General features: G+C 36.9%; 2 protein-coding genes across 7 annotated transcripts in view; one reads left to right on the top strand and one right to left on the bottom strand.

The window, feature by feature from the left end:
* Positions 1–3,243, bottom strand: LOC148852446 (Pentatricopeptide repeat (PPR-like) superfamily protein). Of its 2 annotated transcripts, XM_088947305.1 has the most exons (2): positions 824–3,191; positions 1–742 (listed from the first exon to the last, which is right to left on the bottom strand). In XM_088947305.1, exons 1-2 carry the CDS (start codon positions 2,856–2,858, stop codon positions 162–164), a joined length of 2,616 nt encoding a protein of 871 aa, XP_088803431.1. In that variant the 5' UTR covers positions 2,859–3,191; the 3' UTR covers positions 1–161. The 2 variants fall into 2 exon arrangements, with proteins under 2 accessions (XP_088803431.1, XP_088803430.1); XM_088947304.1 differs by having other exon boundaries at positions 1–3,243.
* Positions 3,244–10,243: 7,000 nt separating this feature from the next.
* Positions 10,244–18,853, top strand: part of LOC148852445 (RNA helicase family protein) — a 162,873-nt gene continuing 154,263 nt past the window's right edge. For 3 of the 5 annotated variants that reach the window (XR_016099759.1, XR_016099757.1, XM_088947301.1), the window contains exons 1-7: positions 10,245–10,638; positions 10,767–10,872; positions 11,030–11,226; positions 11,829–11,882; positions 13,932–14,085; positions 14,173–14,510; positions 14,793–15,011. Coding sequence is in view for 2 of the 5 variants with exons in the window: in XM_088947301.1 (XP_088803427.1) it covers positions 10,345–10,638; positions 10,767–10,872; positions 11,030–11,226; positions 11,829–11,882; positions 13,932–14,085; positions 14,173–14,510; positions 14,793–15,011 (1,362 nt within the window). In the remaining 3 variants the exon portion in view is untranslated. Of the gene's footprint in view, positions 10,639–10,766; positions 10,873–11,029; positions 11,227–11,828; positions 11,883–13,931; positions 14,086–14,172; positions 14,511–14,792; positions 15,012–18,853 lie in introns of all 5 variants that reach the window. The other 2 variants (XR_016099758.1, XM_088947303.1) reach the window with 2 other exon arrangements.

Here is an 18,853-nt window from a genome sequence, read left to right as displayed (position 1 = left end):
TAGACAGATATTCTCACTAGAAGAAATGCATTCTGCTCTATAAGGTACAAAGAATTGAACTTGTTAGTGACTACAAGTTGTTCTGTAAAATTCTATAAAAGAGTTCCATTTAACATCACAGTTATTTCTTTCCTGTGATTCAAATTTATTTTCATTTTGCATCACCAATAATCCTTACAAGAACATTTCCCATTTTTGAAATGGTGGAAGCAGTTTGGATCACTCAAATAAATTTCACAACCATATCTCAGAGAGATAAGTTTGGCAGTCCTATGGCAATCTCTGCACATTCTTAGATTCTTCACAATCCGAATGCTTCGAGATGTATCAGGAGAGCCAATAAGTGCAAAAGCAATTGCAAGTTTCTCACTGTGGACCCCAACAAGCTGCTCCTTCTCTTCCTCCTCAACGCATAGCTGTATATCACAAGAATCAGGAGGAACTACTCTTTCTTCTGCAATGCTGCATAACAGAGAATATAAAGCATCTGACTTCAGCATAGATTGATCACCTGGGTTAAAAGTCTGCACTATGTTCTTTATTTCCATCCAACTGAACCCAAGAGAACTACTTGTCGCCTTTCTCCTTTTAGGTTTCCTCAATTTTGAAGCATCTTCATGCCTTCCACTTAATGTATATATCTGTGACATTAACCTGCAGGCTATGAAATCCCCAGGGTCCAATTTCATCAAATGTTCTGCAGCACGGACTGCCAAACCTATATTGCCATGGACCCTACAAGCTGTAAGCAAAGCACCCCAGATTAAGTGATCAGGTTCTATTGTCATTTCTTCAATGAACTTAAATGCTTCACCAAGCCTACCCGAACGACCAAGTAGATCTACCATAGCTGAAAAATGTTCTAAGCTTGGAGTAATTTGATTATCTTCAACCATGCTATAGAAGGTTTGTTTTCCTTCATCCACCATCCCTGCAAGACCATATGCCCTGATAATACTTGAATAAGTGCCCCTGTTCGGTTTGAACCCCAGTCGTCTCATTTGACCCAAGAGATTGAGTGCAATATCAGGAAAACCATGTAGAACATAACCTGCAATCATCGAGTTCCAAGAGATGATATCTTTAGATGGCAAATGATTAAATATGGCTCTTGCACAGGCAATGTTCCCAGACTTGGCATAAGCATCTATAAGAGAATTAGCTACTGAGAGCTCAGAATTCAAACTTCCACGCAACACAAAACCATGTACCTCCTTCACTTTTCTTGATGCTACTAAATTTGCACAAGCCGGTAAGATGCTCAACAAAGTAACTGAATTTGGTCGCACTGAAAAAGAGTGCATTTGACGAAATATCCCTAGAGCCTTGTTTTTGTGCCCATTTTGAAGTGAGCCTGCAATAAGTGAGTTCCATGATGCTGTATTCCTTTTGATTGTTCCATCTGTTTCCATCCTATGAAAGAGATCCATAGCCTGATCTTCATCTCCATTTTGTATATAACCTGAGATCATAACATTCCATGTCACAACATTCGGTTGGATACCTGCATCCTTCATCTTCACAAAGAGATCATGGGCCTTGCCACAGTATCCAGACTGTGCATATCCTCCAATCATTGAGTTCCATGTGAAAATATCTTTTTCTGAGATATTATCAAAGACAAGCCGAGCAGCATCAAGTTTCCCACACTTAGAGTACATGTCAATCAGTGAATTTCCTACTAGTACATCTCCCATACATCCTATCTTAATTCCAATCGAGTGGAGTTCTTTCCCCTTCAATAAAACTTTCAAAGAAGCACAAGCTGAAAGTGCACTTGCAACAGTAACTCCATTTGGTTCAACCCCTGCTAATAGCATTTCTCTGAACAGTTCCAAGGCGACATGTTTCCTGTTGTTCTGTGCAAAACCTGAAATCATGGAAGTCCAAGTAAAGACATCAGGAGTGATCCCCAAACTCTCCATTTTCTTCATCAGTTCCATAGTGAGGTCGCACTTCCCAGATTGATTATAACTAGCAATCAGTATATTCCAAGTTATTAAACCTGGCTCAATTCCCTCAACTTGCATCTGATCAAACAACCGAAGGGCTTCTTTAGTATCATCATTCTGGCAATATCCAGATATAATAGTATTCCAAGTCACCCTGTCTTTCTGGTCCATTTTCTCAAAAAATCGTCTTGCAGAACTCAATCTCCCACACTTTGCATACATGGCCAATATAGAATTGCTAACATGAACACACAGATCCATACCACTTCGGATTACAAAAGAATGTATAAACTTCCCTGTCTCAACATCTCCTAAGTTTGCACAAGCCTGTAAGATCTTTGGCACCAGAAATTCGTCTGGAATAATTCCATCGTCCATCATCCAAAAGAAAAGGTCTATGATTTCCCTCCATCTCTGTTCTCTAGTGTACCCACCTATCATGGTCGACCAAGTAAACAGATTTCTCTCACGCATTCCACCAAATACGCGACGGGCATCTTCCAGACTCCCACATTTAGCATACATGCTCACAAGTTTGGTCTCAACAAAAGGGTTTGGATCCCTAACCAAACCAATTCGGGCATGCAGCTCACGACCATGCACAATTGAATCCATATCAATACAAGACTGTAACAAAGAAATATAAGTCTTGGGTCCCACCTTGGAGCCACCTTTGGCAATAGAATCGAGAGCAGATACAGCTTCTTTGAGCTGCCCATTTCTGCACAAATGATTTAAGTGGAATTCTGTGATCCTTGGAGCTGTCTCCGAGGCCACCTTTTTAAGTACCTTGGAGGAAGGAATACTGGGTTTGATGGGTTTCAAGGAAACTTCATTTGAGATTTCTTGTTTGAAGAGGTCTGCAACTGGGGGTTTCGAATTGCAGAGAAGAACCGATTTCTCCATTGGCGAGATTTTTTTTTCCTCTTCTATCGTTTTATCCTTTCATTGGAAAGATAATTAATTTATTGTTGATTTGCTGATATTTCCATTGAAGGAATGGAGAAAATTTATGAATTCTAACAATTCAAGACAACTAACTTGATAATCAAAATAAAATAAAGAAAGAAATCTTGAGCAGAGAAAATCATAAAAAATGAAGAAGTATGCTTAAATGAAAGCTTAAACCCACTACCCACCTCCAACCAACGGTGGATGAAGTTAGAGAATTTGAAACGAGAGTTCGAACACAAATGAGAAGTTAATATTGCATATCTAGTTCTAGATAACGCGCTCTGGAAACTCACGACAGGAACAATTTGGTACCATTTATTGGTCCGTTTGGATAAAGTTATGTGCTTTTCTAAAACAACTTTTTTCTTTGGTGCAAAGAGTTTGAGTGATATTTTATTATTTTACTATTAGCATTCGACAATTTTTTTGTCGGTTCTTTCAAATTTGGGTCAAAAAAATTCGATCAGAATTGGCCGACGACAAATGAAAGAAGGTTAGGCAACCACGGTTAAACTAAAGTGACAATTTGATTTTCGAAGTTTAAATGCGATATTTTAGCATTCAAACTTTAAAAATGTGATAACTCAGTATTTAAAAAAATTTAATATTGACAATAAAATTTAATATCAATCGTTAAGCAGTTAATCAATGTTAACTGATATAGAAATAGTTGAAAATGTCATCTAATTCTCTTTATCAATCATCCAAACATTGATAATAAAACTAACAGTCCCAAATTCTAGATTTTTCTAAATAATCACCAGTTTTTTTGAATAGAAGATGCTAGTATTTGGAACTGTTCAGTCTTTTATCAACGTTTGGATGGTTGATAAAGATAATTAGATGGCATTTGAAGGGTATTTTTTACTTTTCAAATGTCACATAACCGTTGATTAATGGACTGGTTAACAATAGATAATAGATTGTCATATTTTGAAAGTTTGTGTATTGGATTGTCATATTTGAATATCAAAATACTGGATTGTTGCATTTTAAAGTTCGGAGACCAAATTGTCACTCAAGCCAAAGTACAGGGTATTGACCGGGAATTTTCAATATATTGGGATATGCTTTAGGTTGTGTTTGTTTGTGATGTATATGCAAATACAATTATAAGAAATATATTGGGATACACTTTAGGTTGTGTTTGTTTGCGGTGATTATGCAAATCAACATAGAATTCTATTGTCAATTCGCATTTATTTTCAATGTAAATACGGACCGGTGAAAAACTCCATTCCCAACCTGTATTTTTCATGCATTTATTTTCATCCCCATCGGTTGAGTTTTACATCGATAATTGATATAAATACTACATCAATTTTATAATACATTATTTACATTTATTATCACACTTTAAAAGAAGTTCCAACAGTTCACTAGCTTTAAACCCATCGGCATTGAACTCCGTTGATGAAGTTTACTTCAAAAACAAGCACAGCCTTAGGTACATACAGATACAGACGAAAAAACAAAATAATCATGGATACACTAGTAAACCCAAATAAATTTAAAAAATATATATTACTAACAATATATATAAGTTATATAATTATAATTTTTTTATTATTTTGGTGATATGCCTGAATCTCCCAAAAGGTTTGTTTGAATAGTGTACCATCTCACTAATAACCCCCCCCCCCAAATCGGTGGTTGTAAGAATTGAATTCACATCTCTACAACACAAGTTGTGTAGAGATGCATTGCTAAAGTTTGAAAACTCTTTTGATATATGTCAAATATTCTATGTAAATAGACAATATAATGCATTAGCCAACCAACTACCCACTAAGGTGCGTAAAGGGGAACCAACTTGATGTATGAGCAACTCCATAAATGGGTTGCATGTATCATCTTTCAGGTTGTGTTTGGTTTGAGGGAAAAAGTAGGGAAACCCTTGTATAGGTTTCCCTATGTTTCCCTTCCTTTTCCTACATTTTCCTTCAAACCAAATATAGCCTTAGGCTCCGTTTGATTTGTGAAAAGATTTGGGTGGGATGGGATGGGAAAGTGTATAAATTTAACTTTCCAATGTTTGGTTTTGCATAGGAAAATGGAAAGAAAATTATCCAAAACAATACAGAAGTCCCAGAGGTTCAATCTGCAAAGGAAAGATGAAGACAAAACAGAGATCTCCGAGGTCCAATCCGCCCTCATCGCCAGTGAATGCCTACCATCATCATTAACGGTGTTACTACCAGCGGCAGATCTGTTATCGGCAGCAGCAGATCTAGTAACAGCAGTGGCAGATTTGTTTCGTCTTCCACCTTCTGCCACTACTGGTTTCAACCAACCTCAAAATTTTCATTTTTATTGTATGATACATGGATACATTTTGTTATTGCTTCTTATAAAAGGATCTCAAAGATTTAAAAAAAAATGTACAAATATCTTCCTTTTCTCCATTCAACATTTTTTTGTAAAGATTGCAATGTCCAATGATATGATTAAAGGGAGTTTACAATTTAGAACCCATGATTTTAATATAAATCCAATTCAATTTAAATAACAATTTTTTATGATATAAATATATCTAATTGAGGTTTAAGTGGAAGACAAGGTTTCAATAAAATGACTCCTTTGAGAATATGAACTTTAAGAGTTGTGATATGGTAATTTTTGAGTTACGAAATCATATCTAAGGGAATTATTCAAGACTATTAGGACTTTAGATAAAACCAGTATTGTCATCATGTAAAATTCACTTATTGTACACTATGTTCCAAACAAGCATGTGGAAGCATAAAAAAGGAAAAAAGGAAAAAGTTCTTACTTATGGGTACAAGTTGATTCATTCTTGTCAAATATTATTATACTTGGCAGATAGTGGCTTGCTTCTTGGAGGTCCATGGTTATCACCAAGAAAGATATAAAAGCCACCTTGGGTGCACCGATCATTTGGGCAACTGACCCAATCAGCGTCAGAGAAAGCATGCAGCTGAGTGGATGTAGAGGGGATGATACAAAAGCCATGATTGATTGTAAAATTAAGGTACCTTAGGATCCTTTTTACTGTTGTCCAATGGACTATAGTGGGCTTGTGCATAAATTGACAGGCCTTATTGACTAAGAATGATATATCAGGCCTTGTAAATGTGAGGTATTGAAGTGCACCCACAATAGCACGATAAGTAGAGATATTAGGTAAAGGATCTTCATCAAATGGAGAGAGTTTTGTGCTAGAGGCCATAGGAGTTGATGATGGTTTTCAACGACCTAAGTTAGCAAATCATAAATATACTTGCGTTGGGAAAGAAAAAGCCCAGATTTAGGTCTAATTGCCTCAACTCCTAGGAAATAACTGACTGGACCTAAGTCCTTAACAGCAAATTCAGCGGCCGAAGAAGATATGAGAGAGTTGATGGTGGAAGGATCTGAGCCCGTTATGATTATGCCATCAACATATATTAACATGAAGAGCTGAAGCTTGGATGTATTGAAAATAAGTAGGAGTTAGCCTTTGACATAGTGAAGCCCAATTTCAATAAAAATTTAGAGAGACATTGATACCAGGTCCATGGAGCCTGTTTAAGTTCATATAAGAACTTTCTTAAGTGGCATACGTAATCTAGATAATTAGGGTCTTTGAACGCAATGGGCTGCTCCATAAAAACATCTTCATTGAGAAAACCATGTAAAAAGGGATTTTGGACATCCAATTGATGGAGATCCTAATGATTAGATATAGCCAAGCTGAGTATAATCCGCACAGTAATGGGTTTTACTATTGGACTGAATGTCTCCCCATAATCAAGTCCTGGTTGTTGCTGGAATCCTTTTTCAACTAAGTGGGCTTTGAAATGATCTATAGATCCAGTAGCCCTTCATTTGATTGGTAAACCTATTTGGACCCAACAACATTCATCGAAGGTAATCATGGCATAAGATTCCAAATCCCATTACATAGGAGGGCATTAAATTCCTCCTCCATTACACCTCGCCATGAGACATGTTTGGCTGCTTTTGTGTAACATGTGGGCTCAATGATAGATTCAAGAGGATGAATAGATGCCAAGTAGACCTTTGGTTTGCGTATGCCACTTTTTATGCGAGTGGTCATGGGATGAGTATTTAAAGGATTCACGCCTATAGCTGTGTTGCTTCCATCGTTTTCATCAACGAGGGCAGGCTGCACCATGATATTAGTGGGCCTGTCAACTGGTTCAATGGGGGAGCAATCATGTTGCATTTGTTCACTAATAGTGGGCCCAATAGGTGCTGAGGGAGAACCAGAGATCTCAGGAGGTACAGTGAAAAGCCGATGAGAAGTTCTGTTTGTAATAATAGAAGGCCCATCAAGTAAAGTGTAGTTAGAGTTTACATGGGTAGTTGGGCTTGGGCCCTGAGAGAATGGAAATGAATTCTCATAAAAAATAACATGCCTGGATATGTATAGGTGACCAGAGGTAGGGGTGTAAACTGATCGAATTCGAATCGGATCAAACAATATCCAAATTCGATTCGATATCCCTGGTTCATATGATGTGCATCTTCAAAATTTTAATAGGTTTGATATATTTTAAGTTAAGTTATTTATTTTCATAAATTATTTATTGATATTTTAATCTACATTTGATGATAATATATTTATTGTTTGCAAAAATGAAAATATTGTTTACCATACATTTGAGAATTAAATTTTAGTTGATATTTTGTTAATGTTAAAAATTAAAAATAATAAAATAGAAAAAATTGACATAATAATTCAAATATAATAGTTGCATATGTTTTATGCCTTGGACTTTAATAGAAAAATAAAATAATAATGGATTTTTACATGTATTAATTTGTAAAAATCCATATAATATGTGTCTTGGAGTTTTTATTGATTTATCAATAAAATTGTATATTATCTATGCATCCCGCTGTATTAATTATAATATATTTTCTCATATATACCATTAGAATATACAATTCTAATGTATTTATACATTATTTATAGTTATTTTGACATTAAACTTATTGTTAATAATATATTTATGGAATTTGTATACATTTCCCTACTGTATCCAAGCATTTTCATATTTTTCATGCATACCGATACATTTTCTAAGCGTATCCATATCCGTATCCAAATTATTTGATACAATACCTGATACCCATACTTCATTCCTTACTTCTAACAACTTTTGATAAAAGTTGTATATTTCTATAGTTGATATGGGAGGCAAGGAACAAAACTATTTTCGAAAATGCCTCACTAACACCATTTAACATCATTAACAAAGCAGCTTCGTATTATCATAATCCTAGAAGTTAGCTAGGTCAAACTGTTGTAAGTAATACTACCTTAGGCATCAGCCAATCTCTGATCATTCTTCATTGCAAATTGGTGGTTATTATGACCATATCACAGTTGTTGCAGCAGGAAGAGAATTCATCATCCAACTCACACTAGTGGTGAATCCTACCTCAAGGAAGCCCATTTTGGGCCATCAGGGACTATTATATGGAAATGAGAGTTTTAATAGTTTATAGTAACTTGTTGCAATTAGTGAATCTTCTCACTAGCATGCATAGGCTAGAAATATGAAACGAGCATCTACGCTATATAACCACATCAACAAACTTCTACAATTATTCAATTCCATCTTTTTGTTCATGTAAAACGCCAACCAAGTTGTTCATATGCTAGATTATTAGGACATTTTTACTGTAAAGGCCAAGGCGCCATAAATTATGACTCTTTCAAATGGATGAAGATGCCCTCTTAGCTTTTAAATATCATAAAGGCTCTAAGAAAACAAAAAAAAAAAAAAGAGATTTTGTTTTTTGCTAGATGGTTAAAAATAACATTATTGCTTTTCAAATTTTAGATTTTAGTTTTATCAAATACCATCTTAATCTCATTGCATCTAATCTAATTCTAATTAGGGTTCCTTGCAACAGCTGCCACTGAACACATACCATTGGTCAAACGGGATGCATCAAAATCAATCTTGATTTCCCTATCCTCAGGTGGGATCGAATCCACGCTCCTCCACTTCTTAATTTTTATTCCTGGATTGGAGTTATCATAGATTTCACGGTATTCTGAAAAAGCTTTTGTTGCTCTGTTAATAATTAACTAGGGGGGATCGGAAGTATTAGAGAAACTTTTGTTATTTCTATTCTTCCAAATGCACTGTAACAAATATAGGCACATCTCTCTTTCATATTCAAATTGTTTTTATCGTCCTCCTCGTGCGTTCTATACAATAACCACCCCTTCTGGTTGTAAACAAACTCAAAGGGACTTAAAATGTTATTATTCACTACTGACCAGATTTGCTTTGTAGGCACTTGTAAAAATAGGATCAATGTCTTTCTCTTCTCCACATAATCAACACCCCTCTGTTAAGACCTTCGGTTCTCAGGAAGACCATCGATGCAAGTTTATGATTCAAGTACAAGAATAAACGCACTTTTATTTTTGGTTAACATTTAATGTTCCAAACCAAACAACTCCCGTTATAGTCCCCTTCGTTACCATTTTCTGTTTTGCACTTGATTTTATAAGCTGACTTTATTGAAAAAATCCCCTTCGGGTTCGGTTTCGGGTTCATTCTCCATGTCATCCAGTCTTCTTTATCCTCAGTCAGGATGAAGATAAGTTTGATCTTGTTCTAGATATTTTGAGAGGCTCTCTCTCTAGTTTTGCTTTCCCTCCAGATCTTCCTTTCTTGACCAATGAACTCTTCCTCCACACTCATAGTTTCATTCTTGCTAGATATGGAATTAGACTCGGTAAGGGGTTTATCTTCCACCCATCAATCTTTCCAAAAGATAATGGACTTGTCATTCCATAGCATCCAGGCAAGACCCTTTTAGGAGATCTCGATGCTAAAAACCAGGGGAAGAGCTAGGATATTTTCACTAGAGGCTAAAACCTAAAGTGGATTAGGAGGGATAAATATAAATGGACCTATACAGGGGCAACCATTGGGCTGGGGAGTGAGAGAGGGGAAAAATTTATATTGAACACTCGTGGCGGATTTCTGAACCATAGGATGGGTCATGACTCCCCCTCTGGCTCCGCCCCTGCTAAGAACCCCACTCTAAGCCCAAACCCAAACCCAAACCCAAGCCCAAGCCCAAGCCCAAGCCCAAGCCCAAGTCCAAGAGATCTTTCTTGCATTTAACATTTAAGAAGCTCCCCCTTTTAGGTATTTTCCTTTAACTATTTAACTCGCAAATTATTCTCTTTTTTTTTTTTTTATAATTTTCCATCCCAATTTAACCAAATTGGCCTCATTGTCCCACCCCAAACTGCAGGTTTTTTTTTTTTTTTTTTCCAACTAAGCAGATTTTTGTCTCTCAAAGCGCAGGGATATAAATTAGATTTGTATTTAAGCCAATGCACTGCATGGATTTTCTTGCTGGTTTTGGGGAGCAAGAAAATTAGTATGTCCATTGTCCAAATATCAAAGTAAAAGGCTTGTAACAAGGAAAAACGAAAATGGCTCCCAAGAAGAAGCAGCAGCAGAAGCAGAAAGGAGCTTCTTCATCTTCTTCGAAGAACAAATCCCAATCATCGACGGGTCCGAAACTCCAAATATCGGCGGAGACTGAGCAACGTCTACGCCGTCTCTTGCTCAACTCTGGCAGGCCAAGCTCCTCTCCCTCTGTGACTCCAGCAAATGACACCATCTCCAAAGCCCAAAAGGCGAAAAAGCTCCGATCCATTTATGAGAAGCTCTCTTGCGAAGGCTTCACTGCCGATCAAATCGAACAAGCTCTTTCAGCTCTCAACGTGAGAACCCAACTTCTCAAATTCTCATTTTTGATTGATGTCCACTTGTTTTGATTATCTTATGTATTCAATGAGTTTCTATTCTGCATATTAGCTAATTTCCGTTTCAACCATATTGAATTGGATAGGAAGGGGCTACATTTGAAGCTGCTCTTGACTGGCTATGCCTGAACCTACCGGGAAATGAACTTCCTTTGAAGTTCTCAAGTGGGACTTCCATGTATACAAGTGAAGGTACGAGTGGTAAACTAATAATTTGGTATTGGTTAAGTCTTGTCTCTACTAAGCTTTGTAATTATTCGATTTCTTTTGTTCTGTAAAGCACAATCAGTAAAACACCATGATCTTTATTTCACGGAAGTCACAACTTGCTTTATTTGTGCTGTATCAGGAGGTTCTGTTAGCATTATTTCTGCTGCTAGGGAAGATTGGATTCCTTCACAGAATCTATCTACTAAGAATGAGGATAAAATGCCAGAAGTTTCTGTTAGAATCAAAGGAAAATGGGAAGATGACACTTTTGATTCACGGCAATCATCCCAAGCAGATTGGATTCGAAAATATGTGGAACAACAGGAAGAGGAGGAGGTACTTGAATGAAATGTTTTCATGGATTACTTTCTCTCTCTCTCTCTCTCTCTCTCTCTCTCTATATATATATATATATATATATATATATATATATATACATACATATCTGTTATTTTGGCACTCCCAGTGGCTTCAATTCGAACATTATGAGCATACCTTACAACACCTTGGGATTTAAATTTTAGGATTTGTATAAATTTTGGAGTCTGATTCTGGTTTTGAGATTAAATGAAATATTAAGACAATAAATCTCCATGAATTGATGAAAGTACAAGCAACCCTTAGGCTGTGTTTGGCTTGAAGGAAAAAGTAGGGAAAGGTAGGGAAACCTTTATTTGTAGAGAGGCATGAAGTGCTACCTCTCACAAAAAGCAATACAATTGCATATTACAATTGAACCCAGTGCAATTGATTTCTGTTCACCCCTTGCTTAGCTAAAGCATCTACCATTGCATTTGCCAACCTCTTGACCCATTGATATAAACATTAGTTTCTGGATAGGAAAAAAATTGATGTGAAACATTAGTTTCTGGATAGGAAAAAAATTGAAGTGAAACATGCCTTTAAGGAATTAACACAAGCTTTTACATTATGTGCAGGATGAATGGGAGACTGTTGCAGATAATGTTGGTAACGGGAGTCCTAATAAGGAGGTAGTTTTTACTTCTTTCTAAACATGAATTGCATATTGAAGTCTTAGCTACCTGTCTTGAAATATTGTACAAAATTGTGGTTTGGCACTCATGTATATTGTAAATTATTGGGGCAAAGAATAATGAAGATCAGGATATCCTTTTATGATTGTCTCTAACTTCCTGATACCATTTTTTGAACATAAGTATTTATGGCATAGTACATTATGAAATTTCCTTGCATCCCTAATTTTCTCTAAATTTATTGCCAGTTTCTATGCATATTGGCTTATACATGCAATTTTCTGAAAATTGCAAACATATGCCAAATTGTAGTAAAATCTGAAATGAATTGAATTGTGAATCATATAGTAAATTGCAGGATCATATATGCTTTTAGGAATTTGTGAAAAACACTGAAAGTACATGTAGTAAACATTTTAAACAAATTAAAAATAATTTAACCCCATTCTCAATCCACATCCATTGTATTTTTACTAATTGGCAAAAAAAAAAAAAAGAAACAGAAAATAGTGGAAAAGGTACAGAAGACAGAGCTCTTTGATCAACTTAAATAGAACAAGCTTCTCTAAGGTGATAACGAAGAGGTAGGGCTAGGGATGGAAGGGCAAGCATATTTCAAGGTAGGAGAAGGAGAGAAAGAGCAGTAATACTAATTGGCATCAGTATTATGGTTTTCATGTGTTAAGAATAGGGTTGGATGTAGGTCTTTGGTTGGTTATTTCTCTTCTTTTTTCCACTTCCATTTTTCCAGTCCTCTTCACTTTAAGCCTTTCTATTCCTCACTTTGATGTTTTGATCTTTAAAAAACTTCTTTTATATGAAACTCAACTCAGTTTTAACCCTAACTATTTGAGATTGGGCCAGTTGGCTATATGGATTCTGTCCCATCATTCTGCTCTATCAAGAGCCATATAACCATCATCATCATCTAGGCCCTGTCTCAATTATATGGGACCACCCAGCTACACGAATCCTGTTTCGGCATTCTGTTCTGTTCAGTGCCATCTCCATTGTTAAATAATATTCCTTCAAAACATTTCTTACTACCTCTGCCAATGTCCTTTTTGGTCTGCTACTAGTTGTTCTGGCCCCTATGACTTATAATAGATCACTTCTTCTTATGGGTGCTGTATATAGTCTTCTCTGCATGTGACCAAACCATCTTATTCTATTTCTCTAACCTATTGGAGACATGGACTTACTGATAGAAATACAGTAGTAGAGTTTCTATGGTTTCTGATAGGAAAAGAAGTAAAAAGTTAAGAGATTGATAATAAGATTTTGGTGTGCAACTGCTCTGAATTGAAATGGGTTAGAAGGAGTGCAAATGGACTAGCTGATTATCTTGCTAAACAAGGGGCTTTAAGGCAACAATTGTTTTGGGCTGCAATGTAAAGTGGGACAGAAATTTGTAATAGTATGGGAGATTTAATTCCATAAAAAAACTGTAGAACCTTATTTTAACGTAATTTCAAATAAAATTCTCTTTTGCTGATAAAAAAAAAAGATTTTGGTGTGCAACTGAAAAGGGGTCAAGAGGTCTACATGTTCACTTATAAGTAATAGCTTCTAAATTTTATGTTTGTTTAATTTTTAAGCCATTCATCATAAACATACAGCTCTCTATATTATTTAAAATTCCACCAAGGTTGCAATTTCCAGAACTTGGGTTCATTTGGTTCATAGTGGGAATCGGAATTGGAATCGAAATCACTCAGAATTGGAACCGGAATGGTCTATTCCCATAGTCTGTTTGGTTCAGACAGGAATCTGAATGGGAATTGGAATCAACTGGAATGGGATTTCAGTTCCCAGGGAAGGGGAGGGAATGTCCATTCCCTCAAATGGGGGAATGCTATCCCACCCGGAATGGGAATGGGATCTAATTCTGCCCAACTAAACAGTTGGAATTGGAATGGCCCATTCCAATTCCAGACCCCTATTCCCGCAAACCAAACGAGCTCTATATTTATATCGTATATTTTCCATGTTTTCCTTTTCTTTCTGATGTTGGTCATGCTCTATTTTTTCATTAACTCTTAATAGGCCTCTGATCCAAGTAGCCGTGCTGTTTCTATTGCAAAAGAGTACCATATTGCAAGGTTACAGGCTGTAACTGCCAAAGAGAAAGGTGACAAGAAAATCCAGGAAGAGGCAGGCCATAAGATCCGCGAGCTTAAGCAAGAGATGCATGCTTTAGGTTGGGCTTCTAGTTTTTCAGTTAATCATTTATGCTACACTTTAGTTCCATATCATATTTGATATTCTGTGCAAATCTACCAAGCAGGACTTTCAGAAGATATCTTAGCAGAATATGGTGATGAGCATGCTTCTGATAGCATATTATCCAGTCCCATGGCTTGCAGAGGCACTGATACAGTAGCATTAAGTGAGTCAGTTTTGCATGAGAATGAACAAACAGTTGATGGGAATCTATGTGTCCCTGTTCAGAAGAAGGCCAACATGGAAGGTGAGGAGCCAGGAGATGTAGAACTTGATAATTTCTTCTCTGAAGATTCCTCTGGAACCTTACCTCCTGAAGTATTAAAACTGCAAAAGAAAGAAAATATGGCAGGGCTGTCTAGTGCACAGGTTTCAGAAAAGTTTGCAGGAATATGGAAAAAGGTAATACTTTGTGCTGTCAGTTTTCAATTTTTGAACTTGTTATTGTTGGTAAATTATGGTGGCAATTGCACCTTACCATGCCTACAGCTAAGGTAGGCTACTTCATGAAGTCACCTTTTTCTTAGTTTCTGCTTGTAATATATTGTGTAGCATAACCCTTGTTCATTATTCTGCTATTGATTCCTTATGTCAGATTTTGTCTTCATGTTTCTTTCCTTCTTTTGTGTTTTGATTTCTCATGCTGGCTACTCGTTTATGCTAAAATGCTATTTAAAATGACAGGGTGAACCACAAAAGATTCCCAAGGCTGTGCTTCACCAAATCTGCCAAAGGTTAGGATGGGAAGCACCAAAGTTCAATAAAGTGCTTTCAAAAGGAAACAGGTTTTCTTATTCTGTCAATGTTCTGCGTACAGCTAGTGGTAGGGGTAAGAGTAGAAAAGCTGGAGGACTTCTTACCCTTCAGCTCCCTGATCAAGAAAAAGCCTTTGAATCTGCCGAGGTAGAAACTTGAGCCATTGCACTCTAATTTTCAAGATTTAAATTGAATATTGTTATTAATCAAAGCAGACTCACATATGGGGTAGAGAAGAGAGACCCTTGTATTGGTGTTTTGGAACTTAATATTGATCTCTGCTTACTATATAGTGCTCACTCATTCTTGTGCTTTAAGCTGCACACAATGAAAAATTTCAAACTGATAAAAAATATTTCGGTGTATAACTAGAAAGTAAACCCATGCAATGCAAATTTGGGTTTTCAAATTGGAGAGGAGAGTAGGAGGGCTGCTATGTTGCAACCTCTTGTAACTGATCACTCAGCATTTTTGGGTTCTAAACCTAAGCAGAGTACAAGTAAGCATATTGCCAACAAAAGGGCTGAACCAGGTTGTGAATATCGTAAAAGACCAAACATACAAAGGATAGATGTTGGAAATTGAATCCACACTTGAAGCCTAAAAAGTTTGTCTGTGAAAAAGAAAAATGCCCATTTGGCTACTATTGGTGGTGATGTTTAGTCCTCTGGAATTCTTCCCTCTCCTCCTTACTTATCTGATGATGGATAAACTTAGGAGTCTCTTGATGCATTTGGAAAAGAGTGGGACATCCACTTTTATTGGGTCTAGTAATCCCTCCACTACCTTTGCTAAAACTGGTATTTTAACCTCTTGTAACTGATCACTCAGCATTTTTGGGTTCTAAACCTAAGCAGAGTACAAGTAAGCATATTGCCAACGAAAGGGCTGAACTAGGTTGTGAATATTGTAAAAGACCCAAACATACAAAGGATAGATGTTGGAAATTAAATCCACACTTGAAGCCTAAAAAGTTTGTCTGGGAAAAAGAGTAATGCCCATTTGGCTACTGTTGGTGGTGATGTTCAGCCCTCTGGAATTCCTCCCTCTCCTCCTAACTTATCTGATGTAATGGATAAACTTAGGAGTCTCTTGATGCATTTGGAAAAGAGTGGGACATCCACTTTTATTGGGTCTAGTAATCCCTCCACTACATTTGCTAAAACCATGGTTTCAAATGTCGCCAAATGTCGGTAATGTCACCCGAATGTCGATGTCGAGGCTCACCGACATGAAAATGGATGGTAATATAAAAATTACATTATGTCGGTTGACATTTCCTATATTTCGGAAATGTCGACCAAATTGGTCCAAATAACCAAAAAAAATACAGTTTTTCCTATTATGCCGACAATATGTCGACTAATGTACATTAAAAACATAATAGTATATTAATATAGATTATTCCATTACTAATTTCTATTTAATATTTCAAATAAAATATTAAAAAAAAAGAATTAACAAAATATAAAAACAAAAGAATAAATTAATCACTTTATAATATAAAACATAAAATATTTACTAGTTAGTGTTTTTTACAATATTTACTAAAATCAGAAAATGTTTATTAAATTTTATAATAAATCATATTCTACATTTAATATAAAAAATCAGAATAAATTTAATAAATTTTATACTTGTTGTCAGTTGTTTATGTATTCAGGTTTAGTACCATAAGGGTACTGTTGTAATTTCTCCTTTGTTTACATTGTTCGACTGTACTAGTATAAATAATAATAGATCATTCTTTCGCCCCCTAAGTCCAGAAGGGGCTTTCAGTCCTCTTGGCTCTCCTCTCCTCTCTCCCTCTCTTCTCTCCTCTCTTCTCTTCAATTGCTCTTGCTCAACATGGTATCAGAGCAAGTCGTCCAGGCCTGAAGGGTGGTGTCAAGCAAACTTGTTGTTCAAGGTCGAGCAGATAGTTTTTTCATCTCCCAGGGCTGTATCCATCGAACTGCTAATCAGTTGTATTCAGTTCGACCCAGAGGTTATAGAAACTTTTCATCTTCCAGCCCAGAAGTGGTATTCATTGTCTATTCGACTGTAGAGAGGCTATCATCTGAGGTTCATAGAGGGAGTTCTGGTTTACAGAGAGGCTATCATCTGAAGTTAAAAGAGGTACTGTTCATTTACTGTTCGGCTACCTTACGGATTGACTGTTCAGCCGATTGATGGACTATTGAGGGACTGTATTTCTTTAACAAAGCAGTTGTATTCAACATTTTTTTTGTATTTCTTTACCCCTTCGATGGACTGTTGATGTCCTAAAGCAGATATTGTATTGATCTCAATCATTGACTGTTCGGCTACCAGACCTGCCGATTAGAGGTGTGGTGAACTTCACCTATTTTTTGATGGACTGTTGATGTCCTAAAGCAGATATTGTATTGATCTTAGTCATTGACTGTTCGGCTACCAGACCTGCCAATTAGGGGTGTGGTGAACTTCACCTGTTTTTTCTATTCTGTTGGAGGGTCATATGACCTCTGTACAACTGTGGGTCATACAAACCTGATTATGTACTACAACTGCAGTGTTCTTTTCTTGGATTCCTACAAGACTGTAGGTTATACAGACCTGTTCCAGTACTGCAACAGCAGTGTTCAGTCTTTACTCCCAGTGAAACCGTAGGTCAGAAGGACCTTTTCTATAATAGCCTTGTACGGAAGTACTCCTTTGGTTGATTTTTTTTTTAAACCAGAAATCATGAGTAGTGAAGATTCAGCCTCATCTGGAGTTTCCTCAGTGCTGAATGGAATGGGTGGGGGTGACCTATCCTTTCCTATGGCTGTTGTCCCTCTTGATGGTTTAAATTACCTAGAGTGGTCAAGAGGGATCAAGTTATACATCACTGCAAGGGGGAAGATAGGCTATATTAATGGGAGGATAAAAGAACCATCCTCCGGGAGTGCTGAATATGATAGATGGAATCAGGAGAACAGTATTGTTATGTCCTGGCTCTTGGTTTCCATGCAACCTCAAATCAGGAAGAATTTCATGTGGGCTAAAACTGCGAATGAAATCTGGGAACAAGCAAAGTCTACATATTCAGAATTGAGACACTATGCCAAAATTTATCAATTGCAGGCAGCATCTTCTACTTGTAGACAGGGGGAGAGGTGTTTATTGGTCTATTACTCTGACTTAACATCTGCCTGAAAGGAGTTGGATCACTAACAGAGTGTGGATTGGAAGTGTGATGAGGATGCTAAGAAGTACAAACAGATTGTCTCCCAGCAAAGGGTGTTTGCATTCTTACATGGTCTGAGACCTATGTATGAATCTATCAGAGTTCAGATTCTCAGCTCTAAGGATCTCCCTTCTGCTCAGGAAATCTATGCTCTTGTACAATCTGAAGAAAGCAGGAGAAATTTGATGAACAACCCTGGTGGGGATGCTGTTGTGTTAGTTGCAAAAGGGAGTGTATCTACTGGTGGGGGATCTTCTTCTCGGAAAGGAGATCTCTAGAAAAAAACAGAAGATAAGGAAAAATTGTGGTGCACTCATTGCCAGAAACCCCGACACACCAAAGATACCTGTTGGGATCTTCATGGGAAACCAAAATGGGCTCAAGATCTGACTAAGAAGCAAGGTTCAGAGGTGAATAAGAAGTACGAGCAGCAAAATACAAAGAAACATCACATGGCCAACATGGCTACTCAGGAGCATCAACCCCCCATTTCTACTCTAACTCAGGCACATCTCACTGGACCTGACCCGAGGGAGGACATTATGAATTCCTTCCGTGACCATTTAGAGCTCTATGGTAGAGCAATTCGTCAGATGGATACTCCTCCCTCAACCTCATTTGCATCTACGTCAGGTAACCCTGCCATTGCTTTCCATGTTGCTTCTCACACCCATGACTCTCCATGGATCATTGATTCTGGAGCATCAAAACATATGACTGGTACGTCCTCTTACTTTCAAACCTATCACCCTCTTTCTGGAAGAGACAAGGTGAGACTAGCTGATGGATCATACTCTTC

This window comes from Nelumbo lutea, chromosome 5 (genome assembly GCF_056320005.1).
Source record: "Nelumbo lutea isolate HS-2025 chromosome 5, American lotus-T2T, whole genome shotgun sequence".
Taxonomy (NCBI): domain Eukaryota; kingdom Viridiplantae; phylum Streptophyta; class Magnoliopsida; order Proteales; family Nelumbonaceae; genus Nelumbo; species Nelumbo lutea.
The sequence above is the reverse complement of the archived record's forward strand: the minus strand, read 5'-3'. Positions and strand labels throughout refer to the sequence as shown.